The following is a 27,170-nucleotide window of genomic DNA, read 5'->3' as shown; positions in this document are numbered from 1 at the left end:
TAGTTTTGTTAGAATGTTTAATGGTCAGAATGCATTAACTTTTCCTAAGCTCGCCTCATACTAGTCACCTCCCGGATAACTCCCTAATCATCTTAAAATGATCTGACGTTTCACTCCCTGAATTCTCAGTTTCTTCCCTCATATGTACTCCCTTTTTGAATCCCTTCTTTTTTCAGCCAAGCTCTTGACCCCTGCTTCTCCTCATGCTACAAATGGCTTCTGCAGTGGTTTTTCTGCTGCTTGTCCAATGTCTAATCTGCAAAGCTGCACGTCAAGAGACTCGTACCGTTAAGTTTTCTCTCCCAAAACCCTGACAATGTCAAACTACTTCCCTCCACTTTGTCGTTTTACTCCCATATTCTTTGCACCTCGTACCTGCTCAGAATGCCAAGTTATTTCTACTTAGAAATACTGCTCCACGTGTTGACAGTTGCTTCTGACCTGTACATTCCAGCAATCCTGGTGATGGTAAAAAAAAAACCCACAGCCCTTAACTAAAAAATTCAGTTTCACATATATCAATTACTCTGAGTCTTACCTTTCCAGAATTCTGCTAAAATTCCATTGCCCGGTACGTAGAAATCCTGCTTCTGCAAGCTTTAAACATTGTGACTGACCTCTATCTATGCAGGACTCAGCTTGTTTCGTGAACGAAACTTTCCCAAGTGTTTGAAAAAGTAATTCACCACTTAACATTGTAAATGGACTGCATTTATATAGCACTTTTATCCAAAGCACTTTACAATTGCTCAGGAACACTTCGACACGCCCAGGGCAGGTGATCGAACCGGCAACCCTCCGACTGCCAGACAACCGCTCTTACCTCCGGAGCTATGTTGCCCCACAAATATGGACATTGCCCAATGTCCATATTTGCATTGCTGCCAATGACAGATAAGCGGTAAGATACAAATGTTTCATTATCAATTTTATGTGACACTTAGGATTTCTTGCATTACAGGTGGACAGCTAAGACCCCTTACCTATTACCATACAATTTCAGTGTAGTTGGCTAGGTGTACACAAGGGTGTTCAACTGAAAAAAAGGGTTGATAAAAACATTGCCAAAGGCTGCAACCCCTTTCAACCCCACAGAAGAGCATTTTAGATGGTGTCAATGCCCCTGTCATTGTTGGAACTGTGTGCCCCAATACAACACTGCCATTGCAGACTACCTGGATTTCCAGATTTATACAGTGTAGTAAAAAGTACTGTATCTGCCCATTTCCAATCTATTATTGCATATTTGTCACACTGTGACAAATGAATGTGAATGAATCTTTAGACAAAATGTTATATTAGACAAATGGAACCTGAGTAAATACAAAACTCATTTTTAAAATGATTATTTCATTCATTTCATGGAAAAAGTTATCAGACACCCAACTCATCCATTTGAAAAAGTTATCTACGCTTAAACCTAATAATTGGTTGTACCTCCTTTAGCAGCAATAACTGAAACCAAACACTTCCTTTAATTTGATATGTCTTTCACATCACTCTGCCCACACTTTGCAGAACTGCTTTAATTCAGATAAGTTAGTAGGTTTTTAAGCAGGTCCTGGCACAGCATCTCTATTGGGTTCCAGTCATGACTTTGACTAAGCCACTTCCAAACTTTAATTTTGTTTAATTTCAGCCATTAAAATGTGTACTTGCTTTTATTTTGGATTATTGTTTGCTGCATAAGCCAGTTACGCTTCAGCTTCAGCTCATAGACAGATGACCGGACATTCTCCTTAAACAAGACCAGATTAAAACCTAGTATATGGCTGGACCTAACACGTGATCCGTCCGACCAATGGTGTAACTTCATCACTCACTCAGTCACTCACTCAGTCAGTCACAGACATTCACGTTTGTAGGTACAGAGCAGAATTCATGGTTCCTGCAATAATGGCAAGTCATCCAGGTCCCAGCAAAGCATCCCCACACCATCACACTACCACCACTGTGTTTGACCGATTTTCTTACTGTGAAATGCGGTATTTGCTCTACGCCAGACATAATGTGACCCGTGTCATCCAAAAAGTTCCATCAACTTTTGACTAATCTGTCAAAATCTGTCATAGAACATTATCCTAAAAAGGCTTGGTGATCATCTAAGTGCTTTTTTTTGCAAATGAGAGAGGAGTATTGATGTTTCTCTTGGTAAGCAGTGGTATCTGCCTTGCTACTCTCGCACGAATCCCATTTTTGTCCAATCTCTATCTAATTCTGCAGTCATGAACTCTGCCTTTAGCTGAGGCTAAAGAGGCCTGCAGTTCTTTGAATGTTCTTCTGGGATATTCTGGAACTTCCTAAATGTCACTACGTCATCAGCTGAATCTAATGATCAATTAAATTTGGTGAACTGGTTGATTGAGTAACTAAGGGGGCAATTACTTTTTCATATGGGTAATATGGGTCTTTGATAACTTTTTCATTGAATAAATGAAATTATAATTTTAAAAAATGTTTTGTGTTGAGTCAGTTTTCCATTTTCTTTTGTCTAAAGATCTGAAATCGTTCTGTGTGACAAAATTTGTTATAATAGAGGAAGTCAGGATAGGGGCCATTTTTCCACAACACTGTAATAATATTGTAGTAAAGTATGCATCTCCAAACTTGCAACAATACTACAACAATACCTACTTTTTAGAAAAAATTTGCAATTAGAAATTAACTTCTTATTTAACTCTTGTTTATCACATTTATGGACTAGCATTAGACAAAAACAAAATAATTTGTTTTTGTGCACATCAAATAAATTAATAAATTAGATAAATGTAACCTCATAAAATGGAAGGACCAGATACATGCTTCAAGATATAGTATACATTTGTAAATAAAAATAAACAAAAGCTCATATTAACTAAACCATACAGGCAACGAAACCACCTTATCATGTGATGCAAATAACAATGTTATGGTTCTAACTAGTGCCAAACTTTCACTTTGTAAATTTTTTTTATCAATGATGTTGATCAGCTATCACATGATTAGCAGTGTTCAGATCTTTTTAACTACTAATGTACTGAGACTTAATACAAAATGAAATACCCTATATGAGGTACCATATTGTATTATTATAAGGAAACTTCAAGTGCAAAACATATCTTGGTACAAGTGCATTAATTCAATTTCTTAATTTACGACCACTCAAAAGTATATATGCATTTATACAGTAGCATGAAACCTTTTATCTACAGACATGTCCAGAAATGATTCCAATAGGAAATGTCACTTGAGGTATTGTTTAGTCTTAAAGGCAACATATTGCAGCAATAATGGTGACACGTGCTGAGCTGCAAATATTGTGAAATTGTTTGTTTCATTTGCTCAAAGGGAGCCTTTTACTCAAAATTAGTAAGTTTTCTGAAATCATTCATTTGAGAGTGAGTGTAACGGGCAACTTTTTGCACGAACAATCTGGACAAACTAGCAGATGTTATTCCTAAAAAATAAGATTTACCCAAGTGAGTAATACCTAAATGTAGGTACGGATCCAATCTGTCCTCTAGAGCAAAATGTATGGGCCCTCTGTGCACTGCAGGAGTGCCCCTGAGGGGTAACATATTATTACAGATGATTCAAATTACTGAACCTGCAGGAAGCAAACTCAACACTAAATCAGCAAAGCCTTGGGCAGAATATTGATGAGCCAGTCATGGAATGTGATGCAGGTTTCTTTCTTTTTTGTCGTATTCAGCTGAAGATGAAAAGTAAAAACAACCAGCTCTTTCCTTTTTTTCCTTTTTCCAGTTTGATGAGCGTAAGACTCGCTTTCTGTCGCTAAACTGGAGGGGTAAAATCCAGAAACTGCAGCAAAGTAGAAAGTAGAGGTGCGTGTATGGAAATACGGACTCTGTGATCTTTATGGAAATTGCCATCAGATGCACAATGAAACTGTTCAAAGTTCCAAATTTCTGGAAATTGCATGAGCAGCTGGGACGTCGGATCCCTTATCTCGCGCACGGTGTTCATCTATTTTTGTGCGGAGCGTAACAGTGCACAAGATGGAGTGTCACTGTCAGTTCTTTCCTGGCAAGCTCTCAGACTGCACCATTCCAGCAAATGGATGCAAATCAGATATTGTGTGCGCAGAGAGTGTAGATGGAGCGAGGGGAGGGGGGGGTGGGGGTTGGGAGGGGCCAGGGGTTGCACTGGAACTCATTTAAGGTTAGAAATGACCTCAGCGCAATTCATTAGTAAAATGTCATCTCAAAATGAAAATCGCAAAAAATCTCGCCCAGCCAGGCAATGCTGTCTCAGGCAGATGTGTTCTCGAGAAAAGCGTAGTTCTGAAAATGAGCACGACGCAACAAAAATTTCTACAACAGTGTGTGCGGAAAAGAAGGATAACAGACCGAAAAATACACAATGCTCTGCCGTGAGATTAGAGCTAATCCAAATGCAACAGAGAAAGCAACAGTGAGAGGAGAGGAACAGAAAGAGAGAAAGAGAAAGAAACACAGGGGGAGAGAGAAAGGGCTCAGCACAGTTTGCATAGCTATTCTAATTTCGCCAGCAAAATAATTAATGGATGGAGCTAATCTCTGTGAGAAAAGCAATATGTTGAACAAAATTCATTACCGCACGATGCAAATGAGTTCCTCACCAATGAAGTCACTGATTGGCTGGGAAGAGGAGCTGCTTGTTCGAACAGTGCACCGGGGCTGGATTGGCTGACGAGGCTCCTGGTAACGGTCTGGCCGGGCAGCGGCAGAGTCAGACACCAGCTTGCCTCTTGTTTGTCGACTGAAGGGAATCTTGTTCAGCCCAGCTGCGTCTCCATGGAAGTGGCACCTAGAGAGGCACTCCCCCCCGGTTTCCCAGCACTCCCCGGTGCGAGGCAGTGGCTGCCGTGAAAACACCAGACTCTGGCACGGAGCCCAGATGGCATTTTTCTCTCCGCGCAACTTTCATCTGACTATAAAGCGAAGCCCAACTAGAAAGGCTGTTAAAAACCATCATTAAGCGTTAAGTCAACTGACAACAATTTGTGCTATAGCTGGTTTTTTTTTCTTTCTTTCTCCCTTTTCTCAAGCTTCAACCAATTAAAGACCCGTCTGTTGACTGATGTATAATTAGGAAAAAAGGCGCTCTTGATCAAAAATATCCTCTTTGTATAGCTTTGAAAAAAAACTCCTTCATTGCTTTCCTTTTTAGTGCTTTCGGTGGATAGCTGTGGCATAGAACCAAATGGTACTACCCAAAAATATTCTGCTTACTGACAAATGCCTTAACCTCAGCCCCATTGTTTCCGCCCTGTTAATATTTCAGGGGATTATAATTAACCCTCTTGTATACCTTTACAAAATGAAATGGGTGTGGTACATCAGCAAAAAAAAATTTAATTAATTTAATTAAATAATAACAATAAATCTGAATATCTTTCACAGTTCAGCAGCCTGACCCCATATAATAGTGGAAAGCAGTCACATCAACTTTACCAGACAATGGAGCACCTACAGGCTTTCTTCAGCCGTCTACTTTATAACCGGCTGCTATTGTGTGCCGTGCCCAGTGGCCAATCGCTGTGCACCTCACTGTAGCAATGACACAATAGGTGCACCAGCCATACTATGTTGTCAGACCTAAGCCTGTTTACTGTTCATTCAAAAAGCACAGTCATTGAACAATGCTGTAGAATCGCTGTCTGAGTTCCCACTTAATATTGTCGGCTGAATTACACACGCGCAACAAAAAAAGTGTCACCACTTTCATTATGTGCAAATGCCGCCCCCAAGCTTGTATGGCAAAAAATAACCGTGGATCACATGGATGGCTATTAATGCTATGGTTATACACTTTGTTGTACGTCGCTCTGGATAAGAGCGTCTGCCAAATGCCTGTAATGTAATGTAATGTAATGCTGGGCAAAAGTGAACAATGAAATTTTGTAGTAAACATGCCCACCTATGCACTCAGCTGTATTCTTCAGATATAAAAAAAAAAACGGTACATCTAATGAATATTATTTATTAAACATTCCTGAGCAGAAAACAGTTATTAACAAAGCTTGAAAATGAAATGCATCCCTCCTCCTCAGAAGTTTCACCATTGATGCAAATTAAAAAAACGTATAATTGCATAACGCATAATTGCTTTGCAGCTTCATCTACTACTGTAAAAACATGTAGGCTGTGTCTAGTTCCAGTCAGTTTGATATCCAATGCAGAATGACACCCCTCAAATCTCTCCACAACAAAATACAGCCCTGTTTCAATGACACATTATCTTACCGTCATTAATAGGAGATATAACTGCAGTGTGCTTTGGGGTGACCCTACAATACTAATAACCAAAAATGGGAAAACTTGGTGTAGATTCCTATAGTGCATTATTCATTAGCTATTCACGAAACAATGGTGACTTCCATTAAATTGGCAGTACCATCAGGTAACCATTATCATTTGAATTTTGTAGACTATAAATAACGATGGACATTTTATATCTCCACACGCAAATCCTAAGGCAATGCTCACCAAATCAAAATCAAAGCTTGGTCATTGATTTAAGTTTAAGACCTAAGGGATCTTCTCTGGCTTTGAGAAATGTCGTGTCAGGTGTCACAGGATGTCTAGACAATCAGACAATGAATGATTGCTATGGAAACGTCTGGCTCTTATCAGTGGAGTGTGGCAGACTACAATTGAAGGAAGCCATGTTACAAAGATACACTCTGTCTGCACTTAAATGGCTAACCAATAAAAAAAAAGACCAAAAACAGCATTAAATCACAACGTAGGAACCGTTTGTTCCTTTTTTTAACACCGTCTCCCATTTCATATTAGCAAAGTATATCCTGCCGGTCAAGGATTGTGTATAAAACAATGGAATGGAATACAGCAAAAAAATTTCTGTATTAAATTCTATTCTGGTTCCTCGTTCCTTTGTGTTAAAACGTGATATTTGGGGTAGCATGTTACCAGTAGCTGTGACATTTAAAATGTATTATATATATATATTTTTTATACTTTATATATCAAGTTTTGATATATCCTTCTGGAATTTTAATTTATTATGTTTTAAGTAAGTTGAGTACATAGTGTAACATGTAATAATGCAGTACAAATGTAAAAATACAGTTAGCCAGTGGGTGGTAGTCACTGTCTTTCCAAAGCAATAGATAAAATAAAAAAAATGAGCTTCCCTTTCTCCTTACAGGAGGTGAGCCAAGACCAAAGAGACAATTGGGGCAGAACAACAGTATTTTGATGCAGCTGAAGAGGATGCGGGTTTGAGAGAATCTCAATCTAAATGTTTGAAAATCAAAACCTCCCAACTTCTTCACCAGCAAATTGCACTTTGGTAATATGACTCTATATATTATTTGGGGCATTTACGTTTTTTAAATCCATGACTTGAGTATGTTGGAGGGAAACTGGATCAACTATTTTGCGGTGTGGATTGCTACAAATGTACAGCACAGTAGTAATTTAAAGGTTTTAACATATGGTACTGAAAAGGTTGCTTCAGTCCAAATGCAAAATAGATTAAGTGATTTACACAAAAATATATATTAAATAAGCTGAGGCAGCATCTATACACACACCACTGTAGCACCAATATTTTATAAATCAACATAGCAAAGAAAATATTTACAATATACCTGTCCAACAGCTGGCTTGTATTATCTTTAAAGTCACATTTGCAAAGTTAAAATGCATATAAGCAGACTTATGAGACAGCCTCTAAAAGCAATATAATTTCAAGAATCCTAGTTCTTTAGACATTATTTATCATTCAGATAGCTTGTTTGGTTTATACCTATATGGTTTAGATGGATAACATGGTTTCAGGTACAGCAGCATAGCCATATAGCAACCTATGCATGTCAAGGAATGTACCAATAGTTCAGACCACAAGGATTTAAGGGATCACAGTGTGTCATTAGACGATAACAGAATTCTTCAGTCATATTCTAGCTAAATAATTCTTATTTTATATTTAATAATTTTTTTAATAATATAATTAATATTAATCTATAGAATATTTAGTGGTCTCCAACCCTGGTCCTGGAGAGCTACAGGGTCTGCTGGTTTTTGTTTTCACCTTAAAATCAGCACCCAATTGAGACCCAAGACACCAGGTGAGTTGAGTTAACTGTGTAATCAACTGCTCTAATTGATTCATGAAGTGCAGAGTCACTATGAAAACCAGTAGATCCTGTAGCTCTCCAGGACCATGGTTGGAGACCACTGAGCTAGAAAGTAGCTAGCTCCCATGACACAGAATGGCTGAGTGCACACTTCTTGACTGTAGAATTTAAACCAGTCAGAAGTTGGTATAATTACTTGTAACAGTATGGTGGCTCTGAAGTGCAAAACACAAAAACAAAAACTTTCGGCCCTGAGGTGCATATGCAACATACAAAAACAAAAACGTGCAGCCCAGAAGTGCAACAGTGCACTTCAGGCTACTAGTTTTTGTTTTTGCATGTTGCATCTGCACCTCAGGGCTGCTAGTTTTTGTATGTTTGTGTTTTGCACCTCAAGGCCGTTCCTTTTTGTTTTTGTATGTTGCATTTGCACTCCAGGGCTGAAAGTTTCGTTTTTGCATTTTCTTTTTGTTTTTGTGTTTTGCACTTCAGAGCCACCGTACGATTGCCACTGAATGTTTGTATCGTTCGGAAACGTTAGCCAGTATATCTCGATCTCAGAAAAAAACACCTTTTCAACATACAAAAATTCCAAGTTACTCACACATACAAAGCACTGTCTATAACTCATTCATTCAGACTGGCTACATCTAGGCCTTGAAAGTATTGATATCAAAATGACGCCAAGTTACTGTACTACAAACTATATAGGGTATCTTGCCTCACCAAACGTAAAGAACCTGTATTCCAAAGCAATGCTACCAAATGTTTTCTAAATTGTGTCAAGTCACTTGGCCCTGTGTGTATAAGCATATAGAACATGAACAGGCCAAATATACACTCACCGGTCACTTCATTAGGTACCTGCTAGTACCGGCTGTGGTCTTTTGCTGCTGTAGCCCATCTGCTTCAAGGTTTGATGTGCTGTGCGCTCAGAGATGCTCTTCTGCATACCTCGGTTGCAACGAGTGGTTATTTGAGTTACTGTTTACTGCCTTCCTATCAGCTCGAACCAGTCTGGCCATTCTCCTCTGACCTCTGCCCCCTGCCATCAACAAGGCATTTTCGCCCAGAGAACTGCCGCTCACTGGATATTTTCTCTTTTTCGCACCATTCTCTGTAAACCCTAGAGATGGTTGTGCGTGAAAATCCCAGCAGTTTCTGAAATACTCAAACCAGCCCGTCTGGCACCAACAACCATGCCACGTTCAATGTCACTTAAATCACCTTTCTTCCCCATTCTGATGCTTGGTTTGAACTTCAGCAGATCATCTTGCTGCCACGTGATTGGCTGATTACATATTTGCGTTAACGAGCAGTTGAACAGGTGTACCTATTGAGCAGTTGAACAGGTGTACCTAATGAAGTGGCTGGTGAGTGTATATGTGGATGGGTTTGTAAGAGTCAATATTGATTGAATAGACCTGAATATGTGAAATTTGTATCGGTATGTATTTAGCTGCCTAGCCTTTCTGTTGTGTGGATGATTGTATGTTTCTTGGTATAAATGTCTGTTCGCAAATGTGAATGTTACATGCTGCGAGGGAAATGTCCCCATGTGGATAATGAAGTATTGTATGAATGTATGTACAATATTTATTTTACATGCAGTATTTATTGTAAATAGCAAATATACAAGAACTTGTACATTTAGTAAAATTAACTTGACAACCAAATATGCATTCTGTAGGTATTCAGCACTAGTAGTTATAATTATGATTGAGTCATGTTTTAAAATGTAATGTGTTAATGGGGTGTTGCAGACAGTTCATGCGTAGTAATTGTTTGTATGTGGGTACATAGGGAACAGTGCGAGGTAACATGAATGTAGAAATGTGGCGTTTGCTGATATGAATGTTTTCTACAGTAGCCAAGTGAAGAAATGTAGTCAGAAGAAACACCACAGTGGTCAGCCTGTGTAACTTTTTAAGTTGTCTGTTGAAATGGAATCAGAACGTACCGAAATTAATGTTTTTAAGGGCTGAGTGTCTGTGGCTGTTGTGGTTATTTCCGTGGGTATCCCTGAAAAGTGCCAAGCGCTCGGTGCTGTATAGGTATGGGGCATGCCGCTCCACCAAGGCGTAACTTGGTGGGACGGCATACCTGCCATCCCAATGGTTGCAGTGACTAGGTGCATTAGGCCTACTATCATCCCAAATAAGCAAAAGCAAGAAAAACAAATTACATTTGTGCAGTAAGCTGAACCACTCCAGCTAAACACACCCACCCTTTCATTTTTTAGTTACATTCTTATAAATAGCTACAGCAATAGCTCTAATGCTTCCGTGTGTGGCCTAAGGGAGACACATTATGACAGCATGTTCATGTTCAAACATTTCAAACTGTTCCACTATTTCAAACTATTCCAGCACTGAACTTCGAACTGAACTGGAAGTGACGTCACATTTCGATCTCTACACTGCCAATAGGGAGTCAGTGACTCAGCGAGTCTTCCAGCCCCGCGGTAAGAGACATTCGCGGTTCTTGGTCGGACCTCAGGGTTTGGCCAATATGATGGCTAAGCTAGTTAATCAATGTAGGAAGCAATTGTTGAGCAATTCGCCAATCCATTGAATTCAACTATAAAACGTAGTCTACAATAACTGCCTAAGAGGCTTCTGCATAAGGTAAGGTGCAATAGGCTACTCACTTGATCAGGCAAGATATAATAAATAGAAATAACATTGTACATTTTCCCCAAAACTGCTGGACCAATAAGAAAAAAGAAAAAGTTTGCGAAACTGTTCTCCATAAAAAATGTTAACGCACATCAGGGTTTGCTGTTGATTTGCTGTCAAAGTAGCTTGTTTCAAAGGGCAGCAGTAGGTCATCCTTGCTGTCAGAATTCGCGATAAAGAATGTTTCAGGTATTATCCTGTGCTTTAGCCACAAAGGAGGTATAATAAAGTTAATATGGCTTCAGCTCCTCGCCCCTTCCACCCTCTCCATTTCATATGTAACACTGTATGGGTAAATGTCATGTCATGCACCACTAAGTGCACTGCCATACACTGTCTGTACATTTTCATATTTGTCTTTCAAAGTAATTGATTTCTTGGCCAAGAGAACAATTGAACTAGCCTGTTAAGTAATCCGTGGTTGAGACCACGGCATTCAATCAATGTTGAGAAAACCTGGATATAAGAGACCTAATCGGCATAAATCCATCATACATTCACATTCAAAGTTTGTGGAGGAAAATATTAAGTTAGTGTGTGTTTAGCTGAAATTCCCAAACCACTGAAAGCTTTTGCTTTTCTAATGCATTTGAAGGAAACTGTTAATCCGATTGTTATGAACTACAGAAAATAAAAATTTTACTTTATGATCTGAATCAGTTTCACAAATTTCACTAGGGAAGCGTTGCCTAAGTCACACACAATATGGATATAAACAATGACAAATTTTGATGATAAAAAGTCTCATCCACACACATTTTCTTCATATGTATACCTATAACTGAGACAAGACTGATGCTTAGCAGAGTATGTTCTTTAAGGGAACCTAACTGAAAGGTAGACTATACCTTTCAGATTAGTCTTTTCGGCCTTTCCTTAGTCCCTCATGTTTTTTGGGTCACAGCCTAATAAACACCACATGCTGGAGGAGAATTGGAATGGATATTGTGCTTCCCTCAAAGTTTTCCAAATGACTGAAACCAAAATATCAGGCGTGACCATCTCTGTATGACTACCCTTTTAATTAGCAAGGAGCGAGCAGCTCCTCTCCAGACGCAGAGAAGGAATAATCAATGTTCACATCGACACTACAGAGCTTGAAAGGACAACAGAAAGAACTCAAAACCACAAGATAAGAAAGCGCAAAGAGCATAACACTTTGGCTGTGGGGAGCTTCCCAGTGCATTTTGCCTTGAATAAATGATTGCTTGAGGAGGTATGAAGGTATGGGAGCAGCACATCCATCCATGAGGTAGTTATATATCATAAATGTTATGCTGGTAATTCAGTGTCCAAAAAAGTAGACAAAAATCAGAGCAAAGCATGTAATTATTTGGCCTAAAAGGGCCATAAATAAAACTTTATTCTCTCAGTATATTAACAAGCCACAAGGAGCTGTGGCCTACCACAGCACTTGAAATTTCTCATTCAGTTGCAGTCCTCAGGTCTGGTATAGACCCACTCTATATACTTAAAGCCATTGATGAATCTCAAGGTTTTATTTCTTCTCGTCCTTAAGGAAAGAAAAACATGATAATACTGTAACAGGTGAGAGGCTGAGCAGCAGTGGAATCCTTTCACTAGGAAAGGGGGGTGTGTTGGTGCGGGGGAGGGGGGGGGGTTGTTGGTGATGGTGGGTGTGGTGGTGGAGGTGGGGTTAAACCAAACAAACAACCAACCAAATGGGGAAAAAACTTCAACCTCGGTTAAACAAAGCTGGAGCAGCATGCGCCGAACTTCAAATCACTGCAGTTGCCATTTTGATTTTCTTTTTTTTTTTTGTTGCCCCTGTCCAGTCCCGTCCCTCTGTTGCAGTTGCTTTTAAAACATAACTGAAAGTGGAATAACATCATAATAGTAAAACCTATAGCAGCAAAGTAACACACAAAAAAAAACAAAAAACCAGTAACAGAGATATAGCAACCCCTGGTTTAAGGAAGGCATGGGTTAAAATTGATTCTGTAGATGAACGCCCAGGTGATGGGGTATGGCGTTGGGTTGGGGCGGGGGGGGGGGTGGTGAGGGGTTGGGTTGGCGCACAGCTCATCTCCCGTCAGCAGGTGTCCGGCTCAGGGAGGTCATGACACGGCTGAAGCGCTCGCACAGTTCCAGGGTTGAATACGAGGGCAGCTTGGGCGGGTCATGGAAGCTTTTGATCTCGGTCGAGCAGTCAAGCAGCTTGGGAAGGAAGTCGGTCAGCTTCTCCTGGAGGTGGGCTGCGGGGGGAGGGCACAATAGATGCTATGTGACGAGTTCTGTTCATTGTGGTCGCGCACTTATTTGTGTCAGGCATTCTTATCCAGAGCGATCAACAAAACTACTGTGGCTCAATGTATTAAATACATATGACACAGGAACGTCAGTACAGAACAACCAATTGCAGTATTTATGTACCATTCTGAAACACAATCCTAAAATAAAAAACACAGCTGTAAAAAAGTACCTAGCTGCGGTTTTTAAGAGAAACATACTTCCATGTGTACTACATGCTCAAGGGAGAGTACAGCCTTAAAAAATCAATCATAAGTTTGAAATGACGATAAATAATAATAACGATATTAACTTGAAACTCACAGGGACTACACACATTTCTTTTTTTTGGGGGGTGGGGATTTATCAAAGTACATTTCTGATAGTGGGCCAAATGTTATCCCTACGTAATTTTTCCGAGTGGGCTAATGTTAAGTTTGCTGACAAGCAACCAGAATCAAAGGGCCTCCAACCAGCAGCAACGCGCTCACAGAAAATTACTAAAGGATCCGACATTCAGCCCATTCCAGCACAACCAGTAACGCGGACTCTGAAGGTGATCACTGCCCACCATATCCACCAATATGCATCACTGAACCAAACAGGTCACGGTTATAGGGTAATAATTACTTGGAAAAACTATATTAAATAATCAAATTTCACTTGAAGGGGAACTCCAAAAATCATTATGTAATTTGATCTTCATATGAATTTAATTTGTAAAGTGTATGACAGTTACAAGGGTTTTGCCAACAAACAAAGTGACCATCCCAAACTATGACATCATCAAGGTACAATGCCTCCCCCCCTTTCTGCCACTATTGAGAATGTATTCACAAAATTTAGTCAAAGCTGAAACAAAAGACAAAAGTTTTTTTTAAGTTGTGATTGTAAACCTGAAATATAAAAACATAACTAATAAAAATTGGTTAGATTTATATTTTGTGCTCTCACAATCAAAGCACTTTACTGCAATGAGTGGGAAACTCTTCTCAACCTCCACCAATGTGTTAGCATCCACCTGGGTATGATTAGGTGCAGGTTGAGAGAGCTAGGCTGGGAATTTAGCCAGGATGCCAGGAACACTCTACTCTTTACAATAAGTGTTGTGGGATCTTTAATGACCACAGAGTTCAGCATCTCTTCTGATCTGACCACAGGGAAGATCGCCCCCTACTGGCCCACCAACACTGCTTTCAGCAGCAACTCAGTTCCCCCAGGAGGTCTCCCATCCAAGTACTAACCAAGCACACACCTGCTTAGCTTCAGCCAGTCAGCAGGGGCAGGGCACATGGTGGCACGGCTGCTGGCAACCTTTACCTTCCACTTAAAATAAACACCTCAATTCACTTCAACAGGAAGAGGAAAAAGTATGTTTTCCCAGGAATGTCGTTACTTCAAACAGTCTGTGGCAGACATGGGAAAAAAAATGTTTTTGGTGGAGTTCCATTTAATGATGGAATGATTAGACTATGGGTTCAAAATGCCAAATAGGATAGAGCTCCTAGAAACAATGTGAAGTCGGATCAGGTGTGGTGACCTTCCACCTGGTGTTTTTGGACATTCAGGTTTTTGTGAAACCTGTATGTTTGAGCATAGGTTTGCACATTTTTCTTTTGTTCCATCTCAGTTCGTCATAGCTACATTCTACGTGCAGGTTCCTTTCCATTTATAATGCGACTAAGAATGATTTAAGTACCGATAAAGCCTCAAAGACCCCAAATGAAGGTATTACGAAGTGATAAGAAAGTGAAAGTATCAAACTTCATAATGGGTGGAGCCATAATGAGCTGTCAATTTGTGCCTTATTACCAATTAAGAGCCCATGCTCTCTACACCATGTTTGGTTCTAATCACTTGATCACTAAAAGCATACAGCAGCTTCACTGATTTTTATGTCTCACTCTCCCACCGCTAGTTAGCGGTAGCTCTCTGCTCAGTCCCGACTGGTACTTACGCTCCATCTCCTGCCCCAGGTAGGAGCACCAGCGGTTCCTCATGTCCTCCACTGCCACCAAGTCCTTCTCCTCCGATTCGTCCACCAGAAGCAGGGGGATGCAGGGCACCACCAGCTCATTCATGATGTTCAGACCGCTGTTCACCTCCGGCTCCTCCCCGGACTCAAACAACGCCGTCGCATGCTCGTTCAGTTTCTGCAGGGGACAAAGAGCAGCACCAACCCTAATGCTTAATGGAAAACCAGCCATGCGGTGCCCTTATCTTAAATTTACTGTCTTCATTATGGAGGAGATCTTTATTAGGTGAAGCCCCGTGCATGCAGCACCTTAGCTAACCTTCAGTGGATTTTTGGGAACGATGTTCGGAAGGGAAGAAAGTTCCTCACGCATTAAAAGTGTAAGTGTTATTGATACGTTCCATTAAAACAGACCAAAAAGTAAATACTGCGGCTTAAAAAGAAGTCAAAGTGCCTGCTGAAGATGTAAAGGGACTGCCTGGAACCTCGAGCCAAGGTCGAGCCAGGACAGCGAAAGCTTTCTCAATAATGTGTTTACACTTACGGCACTGCCTGTTTCCTACTCCAAGTCTGGTGATTACAGTACGAGCGCGCTGCCAGCACAGGGTGACTGAGTGCATGAGCGCGAGCTAAAAGACCAGGGATTTCAGCACAGCCGTAGATTTTAAAAAGATTTGAAGTGCAGCTGGGCCTGTGTCCTTTTCCAGTATGGGAGTGGTTTTAAAATGTCCTGCCAGCAGGTACTACGTGAGCGAGGCTCTGTACTTGACAACGGAGGATTAGTTTCTTAATGTTTTCAAACAACTGTGCCAAAGTCTCGAAGGCAGGCATACTATCGTGGGCTGAAGTACCTTAATGCACAAAATCAGAACAACGAAAGAAAAAACAATGCAAATATTTCCATGCTTCCCCTAAATTATGTCACGTATGTAGTACTGTTTCCTATGCACTGCAGTGTGTAAAATGGGTTGCATCAATCAGATGTGATAGGAAAACGTCTACAAATTTCTTGTGGGTCTTTGTCACCGATGTTTTGTTAATGGCTACAGAACAGGTGACAGGAAGTCCATTGTGGCTTGACAAAATGGGATTGGCCCCGCTCCTCTGAATGCGGTACGCTGCGAGTCGATGGGCTGGAGTGTGCCACTCACCAACAGGCACTCTCTCCTGTAATGGCCTATCAGCTCCTCGTCATGGCCACGGTAAGGGCCTTTGGAGAGCAGCTCTCTGTTGTACTGATAGGAGTAGATCAGGTACATCAAAGCTTCCACATAGCTGGGGGGGCGGGGTGGGGGGGGGAGAGAGGGAGGAACAGACATTAATCAAACAGCGCCTAAAATGTGTATATTCTTTCATTAAACTCTCAGCCCTTAAAAAAAAAAAGACCAGGGCTCCTTTCTCTTGTAATGACACACAAGTGCCATAATCAACATTCCCCAAAAAGGAAAATAAGAGAAGGCCTTTCCAATACACACAAACAGATCCAGCGTTCAGAAAGGAGAAATCTACAAGGCAAAGGGTGACAAAAATGGACAAGAGGAACAGATCTTGGTAGAACTGACTGCTGGGGGAAACTGATCAAGGCCTTCACACCAAATAATTCTTACAGTGCTTCTCAAGGGAGGAGGATATAAGGGCACTGAAGATGACAGCTATTGATCCGTAGCCTTGACCAATTATTTTTTTAAACTCAAAACTGGGAATATAGGGTGGATAAAACATGCTTCCTCTCTCCAGTGTCACATTTAATTCAGCACAAGCAGCAATCCTAATAAGAACCATGCAGACAGTAGCTGTTAATTATGAATCAACACAGCACAGCAAATTCAACACATAAAAAGTAAACTGTCAAAGACACAGGTTAGAACAACAACAGAACATAGGTTTTTCCAGTGCAATTGAAATTTGAAAGCACAGAAATTCTGCAGTGAGTCTTCCAAGCCTGAAGATGGCAGCGGACTGTTACTTTCCTGCTTATTCAGAGTAAAAAAAGCATGTAGGCATTTATGACGATACATTGTAAAAAATAAAAAATAAAATAAATAAATAAAAACAATTTGTGAAGACCCTGAATACCAACTGCAGCTTTCCATGAGGGAATAGAATGTTTTTCCAAGATGTTTGAGAAAATCAGACCACCCAGTACAGCCCATTATGAAAATCCCCACTCGGGCCAAAATCTCTCATGCACTGAGATGACCTGAAACAAATGGAATCAGAGCCATTTTAAAGTATGTGCTGCCCTCTGTCGCCAGATGAGGGGATTACAGTTTGGCAGAACAAACAATGCTGTAAATTTAATTTGAGAAAAATGTGGAATGTGACAACTGACCCATGCAAAATAGTTCTGGAGAACCATCCATCCATTATCTATACTTGCTTATCCTGGTCAGGGTCGCAGGGGGTACTGGAGCCTATCCCAGCGTGCATTGGCCGAGAGGCAGGAGTACACCCCGGACAGGTCGGTTCTGGTGAACCATTTTACTTCGACAGCTGTAGATGTGCTTCTGGCAGCTCGCTGAGAGCTCTCACCTCCTCTTTTGAAAAAGTTCCAGGCCAATCATCAGGAAGATGGTCGTCTCCCGGAAATTCCGGTATTCCTGGTGCCACATCTAGGACAGCAAGACGTATAAATGAAAACATCAGTTTATACCGCAATAAATAAAACGATCAATCAATCATACTTTATTTAAATGGCACATTTCATACACCATTGTGGAACACAAAGTGCTCCACAATGAATTGAATGAGTTTGTTTTTAAAACCATCCAAGGACTGAACAGCCCTCAGGCCCTCTGGCAGACAGTTTCAAAGGCTGGGCAATAGATTAAATGATGCCCTGCCAAAGGTCTGAGTCTAGCTGTGACTAATGGGTTACTGCCAGAGGATCTGAGGGCCCTGTTAGGCACATACCCCAAAACCAAGTCAGATAGGTAGGGGGGGGTGCTAGGCCATGAAGAGACTTCTAAACTATAAGAAGAATTTTTTTTATCAATCCTAAAACGAATAGGTAGCCAATGAAGCGCCTTTAAAACAGGATATGTGTGCGCTCTTGTTTTGGTTTTAGTCAATAAACAAGCAACAGAGTTTGGGACTAATGCAAGTGATTGATAATAGATAATGACAAACCAGAAAAAAAGGGCATTACAGTAGTCAAGTCTGCTCATAATAAAAACATGTATTAGCTTCTCAGCACTTCCCTGTGTTAAAAATGGATGCACCTTAAGAATGGATTTATGATGATAAAAATAAAAAAGTATTTGTGCTGAATGTGTGTCTCACAGGCTTAGACAGCTCATGCGTAACCAAATGTTAAACATTGTCTGTTCGTATGTTAAATGTAATGCTGTAGTGCTTGTAATCTATTCCTGTTTACTTGGCCAGGTCTCTCTTGAAAAAGATTTCTAAACTCAATGAGAATAACATGGTTAAATAAAGCTTAAAATACAATTAATTAAAAATAATTAAATCACAATGCAACTGTAAATGGTATTCTTGGAGAAATGAAACCTAAATGTTGCCACCAGCCAGGATAATGATGGGCATGACTCACAATCTGAAGTGTTGCTAAAAACATTTAAATGAAACAAAATACAACTTGGATGCAGCAAATTTATTGAGTGCTGCTTCAACCTACATTCCACAAACGAACTACTCTGATGAACATGGTCAGAGGTCTGTAGTATGAAGACTTAGTTCCGTGGTTTCCTTCTAAATTCTCACATCTTTGCCGCAGAGGGTAAGCAAGTAAGCGAACATATCCATATTTAAAATATATATATAAAAAAAAACATCTAAGTACCGAAACAACGTATTGCTCTTGGGAACAGTAGGAAAGAGGAAGTGCTGACCTCATATTCTTCCATGTTCACTTCATCTGGCTTTATAAGGTCTAGTTTCGCACGTGCAACTTTCATGATGTTCTTACATCTGCAAGAAAAAGGCATTAGGACAGGCACTTGGTGACAGAAAGACGAAATGAAAGAGAGGGAGAAACTGCTAGTGCGGTAAGCTTGAGCAGTGTGCCGAGGGGTAAGCTTTGACCTCGGGCAACAAGTTATCCTTAATCACTAAAAGGAAAACGAAACCAGTTCTGCGGAAGTTCCCATTTAGGCCACACTGGCACATAAATCTAATTATGTTCCTAAAAATAGAAAGGATAGGAATGAATACACTTATGAATATGGATTACGATTACAGCCCACCTGCTTGTCCCACTCTGTCTGGGTGAGGCAGAGTTTTCTTTTTGTTAGCTAGAAAAGCAAAAACGTGTATGCATTTTCTCTCCGGAGATCATGAGATTTGCAACTGAACAGTGCGAAAAAGTGTGTGTGTGTGTGTGTGTGGGGGGGGGGGGTGGTCAGGGGTGGACAGAACACCTCGGAACAGAAGCGCAATGGAAGAAAGACGCGTTGAAGAAGAGAGGGGTTACTGCTGAAACATCAGTGACTTAACCGCAGACCTCAAGACGTAACGGGAAGCGATTACACATCTGCATTGCCTCACACCAGGCAGCCACTTGTATTTATACAATGTAGTAAACATGACTGAAGCCTTGGTGATGTGCAGGGAAAAGAGAAAGAGCAAACAAACAAAAAACAGAAACAGAAAATGACCAACTTTTCCAATGAGTGTCAGCACTTAAAGGATAATCCACAACCTGTAATGGGCATTAAGTCTCATACTCAATTTAGTACTGAAACTGCTTAGCTCGACGATGCCTATGGTCAGGCTAAGACAGCTTCTAGAAGCATAATAGGGAGTCTATGGATTTGTGTCTTCTGTTGGGAATTTTGCTGCCATAAGCTGATTTCTATACCAGCTAAATCTAGACGAATGGTGATGCTGACCAGAAATGAGCACTACACACTGGAAATCCACTGTATTCTCATCATGTTTTCAAGTTGACAAGACCTTGGAGTCACTCATTTCACAACAACTGTATGGGTTTGCTTCAGCCTTGAAACTTGGCAAAGCACAATTTCAGTTCAAATTCCCTGCAACAACAGTGACGTCAGCCGTCACAGTGCTGTGCAAGTAAGGGGGTTTACTGACAAAGACAAAGGAAACTCAAGACACGCACAAGTGAAAACTAGAGAATGTCATGGAAAGGGACGGAAGCGTTACTTGAATACACGTTAGCTGTGGTCACAGAAACACACGCTCATCGTCCGTACCGTTCATCAAAGCCCAGGTTGCGATCGGCAAACTGCATGAGGAGAGTCCTCTCCAGGATCTTCTTGGGAGCCTGGTTCTGGATGAAGTAGACGATCACATGCTGCAGCCGGTGGTCATTCTCGGGGGCAGTGTCCTCCTGAGCGAATCGCAGCAGGCGAGCGTACTCCACCTTGATAGCCTGTGGGAAGAAAGGAGATGCACACTGTCAGCCGGCAGGCCTGTGCCTCATCCGCCCCAGAAGGGGGCAGTAGTCTGCAGAGGGCAGGCACGCTTCATGCCCGTGGCGGGTTAGAGGAAACCACAAGATGCATTCAAGCACGCCCCAATGAGAATCGCCATGGTCAGCGGGGTTGATGCACGTTTATCTTCCCTGTAGTACATGCACATCGCTTTACATTCAGGCCTCCATCTACACCATCGTTTCTTTTACAGTTGTAATTTTTTGGCTGGACCGCAACAGCGGGGCCAGCCCTACAAACGCGAATGTCTGTGACTGAGTGAGTGACTGAGTGAGTGATGAAGTTACACCATTGGTCGGCCGAGTTATGAAGTTACACCATTGGTCGGCCGGATCACGTGTGTTAGGTCCAGCCATATACTAGGTTTTGACCTGGTCTTGTTTAGGAACAACCAGGAACTATAAAACGTTTTAAACATGGTGTAGCAGAGTTGCCGAGAGCCAGAAAAGAATCAAGTAGCTGCCACCACACTGCTCTCAGTGTGCGATCTAAAATTGTCTTGCGAACACACTGCCAACTAACTGGCTTTTACATTCTGTCCATGAACCCCAAGTGTTTCCCATGAGGCCAGAGAGGAACTGAAAGGCTAGAGAAAAGTAATATGAAAGTGTGAAGAAGCAGAAGTGCTGAATTATTTTTTTTTTCTTTTTTTACAAAAAGAGAAAATGATGAATTGGCTAATATGGGGTTGCTTCATGTTGAATGCAACTAATTAAATCTGAGGAAGGAAAGTTTGCATCTCACTAAGTTGTCTTAGAAAAGCTAACTTTCCTAGCGTATTGGGGAGATTCAATATTGTGAGGTTCTTCCACCACTTGTATATCAAAATACATTCATCAACTTTTAAACACAAAATATTTTCAACAGAACATATACAACAATTTAGCAACTACAGTGACATTAATTTCAGGAAAACACTACAAAAAACCAGCCAAAAATATAAACATGCAGTGTCACACAAAGCCTGCCAATATTATCTGTATTGCAGATACTAACTAATAACTTCAGACAACCAACGCAGAGCCTTGAACACAGTTTCTGTGTTAAAAGGACTGATTGATCAATTTCTTCATTCTTCTCTCCAAACCAAATACAAGGATGCACCATACAGTATTTGCACATCCAAGTGTCAACTTTGAACCTTCACAATCCTACATCAGACTGTATCAGACAGTGGTTGGAAGATGTCAGAGACAGTTCTTTTCCCTTCTCTTCCCAATACTGGATTTTAAAGGAAAACGGGAAGAAGGGAGAACAACAAAGAAGATAAAACGATGAGCTGAGAAGCAGGAGGCATGCATAAGTAGGAACATGGGAAGATGAATGGGAAGCATGCAGAGGATATTAAAAAAAATGGATGGGGCAGGAGGGAGGAGTGCGAGGGGATGTACCTTGAAGAAGGCCGCCTCGGGGCCACTCTTTTCGTACACACTCCCGGCTTTGCCAATGGCCAGTATAATACCCTGCATGTTTGGGGTCAGCATTGCCTGCCCAGAGAGGGAAGCCAGTTACTACATCACTGGGAGTTCACTTCCTGTCCTGTGCTCAAATGAAATAGGCCGTTCAGTTCAAGCCCTTTCTTGTGCTAGCAACCGACGACAGACCCGCGCGGCGACACGGTGAACCGCCGTGCTGTGACGGCTCCCTTGGCCTGAGGAACAGGCCAGGGGCTCGTCTCCTGGGACGAGCGCAACAGGAAACCCAAAAAGGAATGGCCTGTTCCCTAGCCCAGAGCTTTGCTTACATCTGAATACTGATGACATGCAAGACTCCAGTCGTGTTCAAATGCACAACATCAAGGTCTTAAACTTGACTGCGATTACACAACACGCTTCACATCAGAGCTCAGCCCTCAGGACCAGGCAGTTGGGAAATAAATCAGGTTTATTTCAACAAATGAATTAAGAGGTTTTACGAGTTTCACTTTCAGGAGTAGAGAAAAGCTCAGAAAACCGAACGGGTCACCAAAAGTGGGCACCCACATTCCCCTTCATACAGTAATCAAATCCCTGAGCGAGGGTTGGGGGGGGAATGGGGTTCTCAGTACCCTCCACCAGACCGGCACACTACCTCGTCATCGTACCCCCCCTCCTCTGTCTCTATGATGAAGGTGCCAACATGGGGGATGGCCACCTCAACCATGCGGTGAGCAGAGGGGGGCGGGGGAGTGGCCGCCTCTGCCTGGTGATCAGGGGGAGGGGTTTGGCGAGGGTTTGACACGCCTGTGGGGTCAGGGGAAGAGGATGTGGGTGTGCCATCGCAAGCGGGCTGTAGAAAGAGACACACAGACAAGGAGAGGGGGGCGGAGCAGGAAAATGGGTGAACTTAAGGCAGGAGGGTATGAGAAAGAAATGGAAACAAGCAGAACGTTACGTACGACTATCACCCTTTCACAGGAACTGTGCGAAATAGGAAATCATCCTGGAAATTAGAAAGTAGCCTTCGATTTAATAATGAGCCCCATTTGCATGCACTTCTGCACTGAATAATATGATAAAAAGATAAGATTCACTTCGGGCAAGTATTGTAGATCATTTGGAATCAGTCGTCAATAGTATTGGAAATAACACATTAAAAAAACATGATTGTTTTAGGTGGAGTTTTTCCTTAGGCTAAGGATTTTATTTAACCACCATACAGAACCAGGGGCAGAGGTTTTCCCTTTTAGGTTTTGCAGTTAAAGAAATTTAAAAAGTACTGCACTGTCATCAACATCTGCAGCATTTGTGGCAGGAGGCTGCATTTCATGACGATTGTAAAGGATGGGAATTCTGTCAGATCAAATGAAGAAAACAAATTAAACTGATGGAACAAGCTAAAGTGTCTGCCCTCCTGAAAACTCAGACCACTGTTGCCTTTCAACTGGCTTGTTAGCAGTTGTATACAGCAGGTGCATTCCGTTTTCAAAATATACAGTTTAAATATCAATCACGCATTAATTCATGAATTGAACTGATTGATGAATCTATCGATTCAGTATAAACACGTGGTTTAAAGTTAAAGTTGGTGCAGTGCACCATGTGGTATTTGAAACTTGTGGGATTTGGAATAAAATGTGAATCTGAGTAAAATTTCTGCAGAGTGTTCATCATAGGCTGCAGACATTTTAGACAAACAAGCAAAAAATACCAAATGTTTTCACCAGGAACCTTGGCTGACTTTGCTTTCACACAACGTAGCCAGGGCTCGGCAGTACCAGTTTTCCCACTCATGTTTGCAAAGCAAGTGGTTTCTTGTCTTATGGGCTTGGTCTGTTTATTCAGGGATCCTCACTCAACCTATTGCAGTGAATTGAGGATCGGCGGCCATACTATGAGGAGTTAAATGAGTCTGAAAGCCAATGAAATGGGAGGAGATGTTACAGCAGAAATGTGACCTTTTCCAAAAACAAACATACAGGTACATGAGCATAATCCTGACACACCAGACACTTTTCAGGAATATGAATAATAAATAAATAGAGTTAGAGGCTTGCACGTGTGATACCAGGAAACAGGGGATACATGCGCTTCCCCCCCCCCCCCAAACCTGAGGCCTGAGATCGACACCCTTTCATGGGAAAAGTGTGCATGTGTGAGCGGCTTCTCCCTCCTGAAGAGGAGAGAGTGCCTGCGGAAAGGCACTGCTCTTACCGCGGCTAGCAGGGCCTCCGGGCTCCTCTCCTCCTCCTGCTCGGCTGCAGCCTTGGAGATGGCCCTCTCCATGTCCTCCTTCAGGTGTTTGGAGTCGTCGGTGGGGGAGGGCTGCTCCATGTACTCCGGCTCCTGCTGAGGGGCTGGGAGGGGCAGAGATGGAGCAGTTTACTCTACACACAAGCACATGTACACAGTCAACCACACACGCACATACACACACTGCCTGTGACATTCCCTCACGAATACACGTATAAAATCAGTCACCAAAATACAGTACATACCCAATTTTACAATTAAACAGTCACAAAGCAGTGAAGAAATGCGTGCTTACTGCTTTCCAGAGCCAAAATATACGAACATATCATAAACAGAACTCTCCAAGATCACAGCTGTTAAAAAATACAACGGTAAAAATTGTACTATGACTGACCTGTGCTCTCTTGGGGGGCGGGATCAGTGCTCATTGGCTGACAGGATGACGCCGTGGCTGTGGCCGGAAGCTTCTCGTGCTGAGCCTTGCGGGCCTGCAGGGCGTCCCACTCCTCCAGCTCCTTCTCAAACAGCTGGTTGTCCTCCTTCACGTACTCCTTCAGGTCCGGAGGGAGCTTGTCCAGACCGCTCAGCATTTGCCCCGTCTCTTTGTCGAATTCCTCTGGACACACACGGCCACAAAATGCATTGAAGCTCTGCTGCCAGCTCTTTTTGCCTAACCTCACTGACCCTAACCCCTTCTGGTTTTAGTACTAACATAAGCTTGTGAGAACAAACATTTTGATCCATTTGGGCCTTGGTCAAGTCATTTTTAATCTCACCTAATGATCTTGCCAGAGCAAAAACAAATAGAACAACCCTTATAACAGTGCTGTAACCGGCAGTGATGTTAGCAGTTAGTAAGAGCAATACTACATCAGTGTAAAATTAGTTCACTGCAATTGTGATGCTAGAATACAATTGCAATTGTGATTACCATTCCTACTGAAAAGTGCCATGGGGTCTACAGCTGAGTCAGGACCTCAACTGATCTCAACTGAAAATCTTCCCTCTGACCCAAACAAATCCTGAGAGGTCCAGAGAGAAGAACAGTGGCAACTACTGGCCCATCAACACCTCTTCCAGCAGAAACTTAGTTTGGACATGAGAAGGGTACAGGGTGGCATGGCTGCAGTAGGATAGTCGCAACTGTTAATATCATTAACAACAATAGCAATGTTAACGCTTTGCATTAGCATTACAATTGCTAATGCTAAGTCACACAATTTTCCACTCTTGCTAGGGCTCAGGGGGTGTGACACCTCACCTTCTATTAAGAAGGGCTTTTTGTCATTGATGTACATGAGGCAGTAGGCACTAGCATTCCTGTAGCCCCCAAAAGAGTCGCGCATCAGCTCCTCCCATGACGACTTGGTGACGGCGATATCGTTGTACTTCATCCAGCGACGGTGGTGTGGGTTGTAGATGTAGGCCCAGTAGTGTCCGGCATTGGCCTGGCCCTCGTGGACCAAGACCGCGTGCAGCCGGTATGGGACCTGAAAAAGCAGCACAGCCAAGCCCAGCAGGCTTGCTCAGGCCTCGCTAAGATACTGACAACTACGTACACAAAACATGTTGCTATTAATGCATCAATAGCTGATATTTGTTGTCTCAACAATGCAGTGAAAGGACTTGTACATTTGATAGAAGAAAACATACAACCCATTTTTATGTGGATTTTTAACTCACCTGCATCATTGTCTTGTCAGAGTACATGAGCTCAATGGTCCTGTGAATTCTGGAGATGCTTGCCTGCAGGTCTGGAAGTGAAGACAGCAAGAGAAATAAAATAAGCTCACAGGAGAGACTGTGGGAGGAGAAGAATGAGTGCACAGGAAAGTCTGCCGCCGGGAGGAGGAGAATGAACACACAGGAGAGACTGTGTGTGGGAGGAGAATGAACACACAGGAGAGACTGTGTGTGGGAGGAGAATGAGCTCAGAGGAGAGACTGTGGGAGGAGAAGAATGAGTGCACAGGAAAGTCTGCCGCCGGGAGGAGGAGAATGAACACACAGGAGAGACTGTGTGTGGGAGGAGAATGAACACACAGGAGAGACTGTGTGTGGGAGGAGAATGAGCTCAGAGGAGAGACTGTGTGTGGGAGGAGGAGAACGAGCTGACAGGAGAGACTGTGTGTGGGAGGAGGAGAATGTGCTCACAGGAAAGACTGTGTGGGAGAAGAATGAGCACACAGGAGAGACTGTGTGTGGGAAGAAGAGAATGAGCTCACAGGAGACACTGTGTGTGGGAGAAGAATGAACACACAGGAGAGACTGTGTGTGGGAGGAGGAGACTGAGCTCACACTCACAGGAGAGACTGTGTGTGGGAGGAGGAGAATGAGCTCACAGGAGAGACTGTGTGTGGGAGGAGGAGAATGAGCACACAGGAGAGACTGTGTGTGGGAGGAGGAGAATGAGCTCACAGGAGAGACTATGTGTGGGAAGAAGAGAATTAGCTCACACTCACAGGAGAGACTGTGTGTGGGAGGAGGAGAATGAGCACACAGGAGAGACTGTGTGTGGGAGGAGAATGAGCTCACAGGAGAGACTGTGTGTGGGAGGAGAATGAGCTCACAGGAGAGACTGTGTGTGGGAGGAGGAGAATGAGCTCACAGGAGAGACTGTGTGTGGGAGGAGGAGAATGAGCACACAGGAGAGACTGTGTGTGGGAGGAGGAGAATGAGCTCACAGGAGAGACTATGTGTGGGAAGAAGAGAATTAGCTCACACTCACAGGAGAGACTGTGTGTGGGAGGAGGAGAATGAGCACACAGGAAAGACTGTGTGTGGGAGGAGGAGAATGAGCTCACAGGAGAGACTGTGTGTGGGAGGAGGAGAATGAGCTCACAGGAGAGACTGTGTGTGGGAGGAGAATGAGCTCACAGGAGAGACTGTGTGTGGGAGGAGGAGAATGAGCTCACAGGAGAGACTGTGTGTGGGAGGAGGAGAATGAGCACACAGGAGAGACTGTGTGTGGGAGGAGGAGAATGAGCACACAGGAGAGACTGTGTGTGGGAGGAGGAGAATGAGCTCACAGGAGAGACTGTGTGTGGGAGGAAGAGAATGAGCTCACAGGAGAGACTGTGTGTGGGAGGAGGAG

General features: G+C 42.4%; 1 protein-coding gene across 3 annotated transcripts in view; it reads right to left on the bottom strand.

Annotated features, from left to right (window-relative positions):
• Positions 1 to 12,090: 12,090 nt before the first annotated feature.
• Positions 12,091 to 27,170, bottom strand: part of usp25 (ubiquitin specific peptidase 25) — a 37,300-nt gene continuing 22,220 nt past the window's right edge. The window contains exons 15-26 of one of the 3 annotated variants that reach the window (XM_064349977.1): positions 25,761 to 25,831; positions 25,339 to 25,567; positions 24,472 to 24,693; positions 24,039 to 24,181; positions 22,477 to 22,674; positions 21,798 to 21,893; positions 20,167 to 20,345; positions 18,841 to 18,919; positions 17,522 to 17,601; positions 16,141 to 16,264; positions 14,972 to 15,167; positions 12,091 to 12,980 (exon numbers count right to left, since the gene is read on the bottom strand). In XM_064349977.1, the coding sequence (XP_064206047.1) occupies positions 12,808 to 12,980; positions 14,972 to 15,167; positions 16,141 to 16,264; positions 17,522 to 17,601; positions 18,841 to 18,919; positions 20,167 to 20,345; positions 21,798 to 21,893; positions 22,477 to 22,674; positions 24,039 to 24,181; positions 24,472 to 24,693; positions 25,339 to 25,567; positions 25,761 to 25,831 (1,790 nt within the window). In that variant the 3' untranslated portion in view covers positions 12,091 to 12,807. The remainder of the gene's footprint in view (positions 12,981 to 14,971; positions 15,168 to 16,140; positions 16,265 to 17,521; positions 17,602 to 18,840; positions 18,920 to 20,166; positions 20,346 to 21,797; positions 21,894 to 22,476; positions 22,675 to 24,038; positions 24,182 to 24,471; positions 24,694 to 25,338; positions 25,568 to 25,760; positions 25,832 to 27,170) is intronic. The other 2 variants (XM_064349978.1, XM_064349979.1) reach the window with 2 other exon arrangements.

This window comes from Anguilla rostrata, chromosome 9, assembly GCF_018555375.3.
Source record: "Anguilla rostrata isolate EN2019 chromosome 9, ASM1855537v3, whole genome shotgun sequence".
In the NCBI taxonomy this organism is placed as follows: Eukaryota; Metazoa; Chordata; class Actinopteri; order Anguilliformes; family Anguillidae; genus Anguilla; species Anguilla rostrata.
This window is presented reverse-complemented; position numbering and strand designations above follow the sequence as displayed.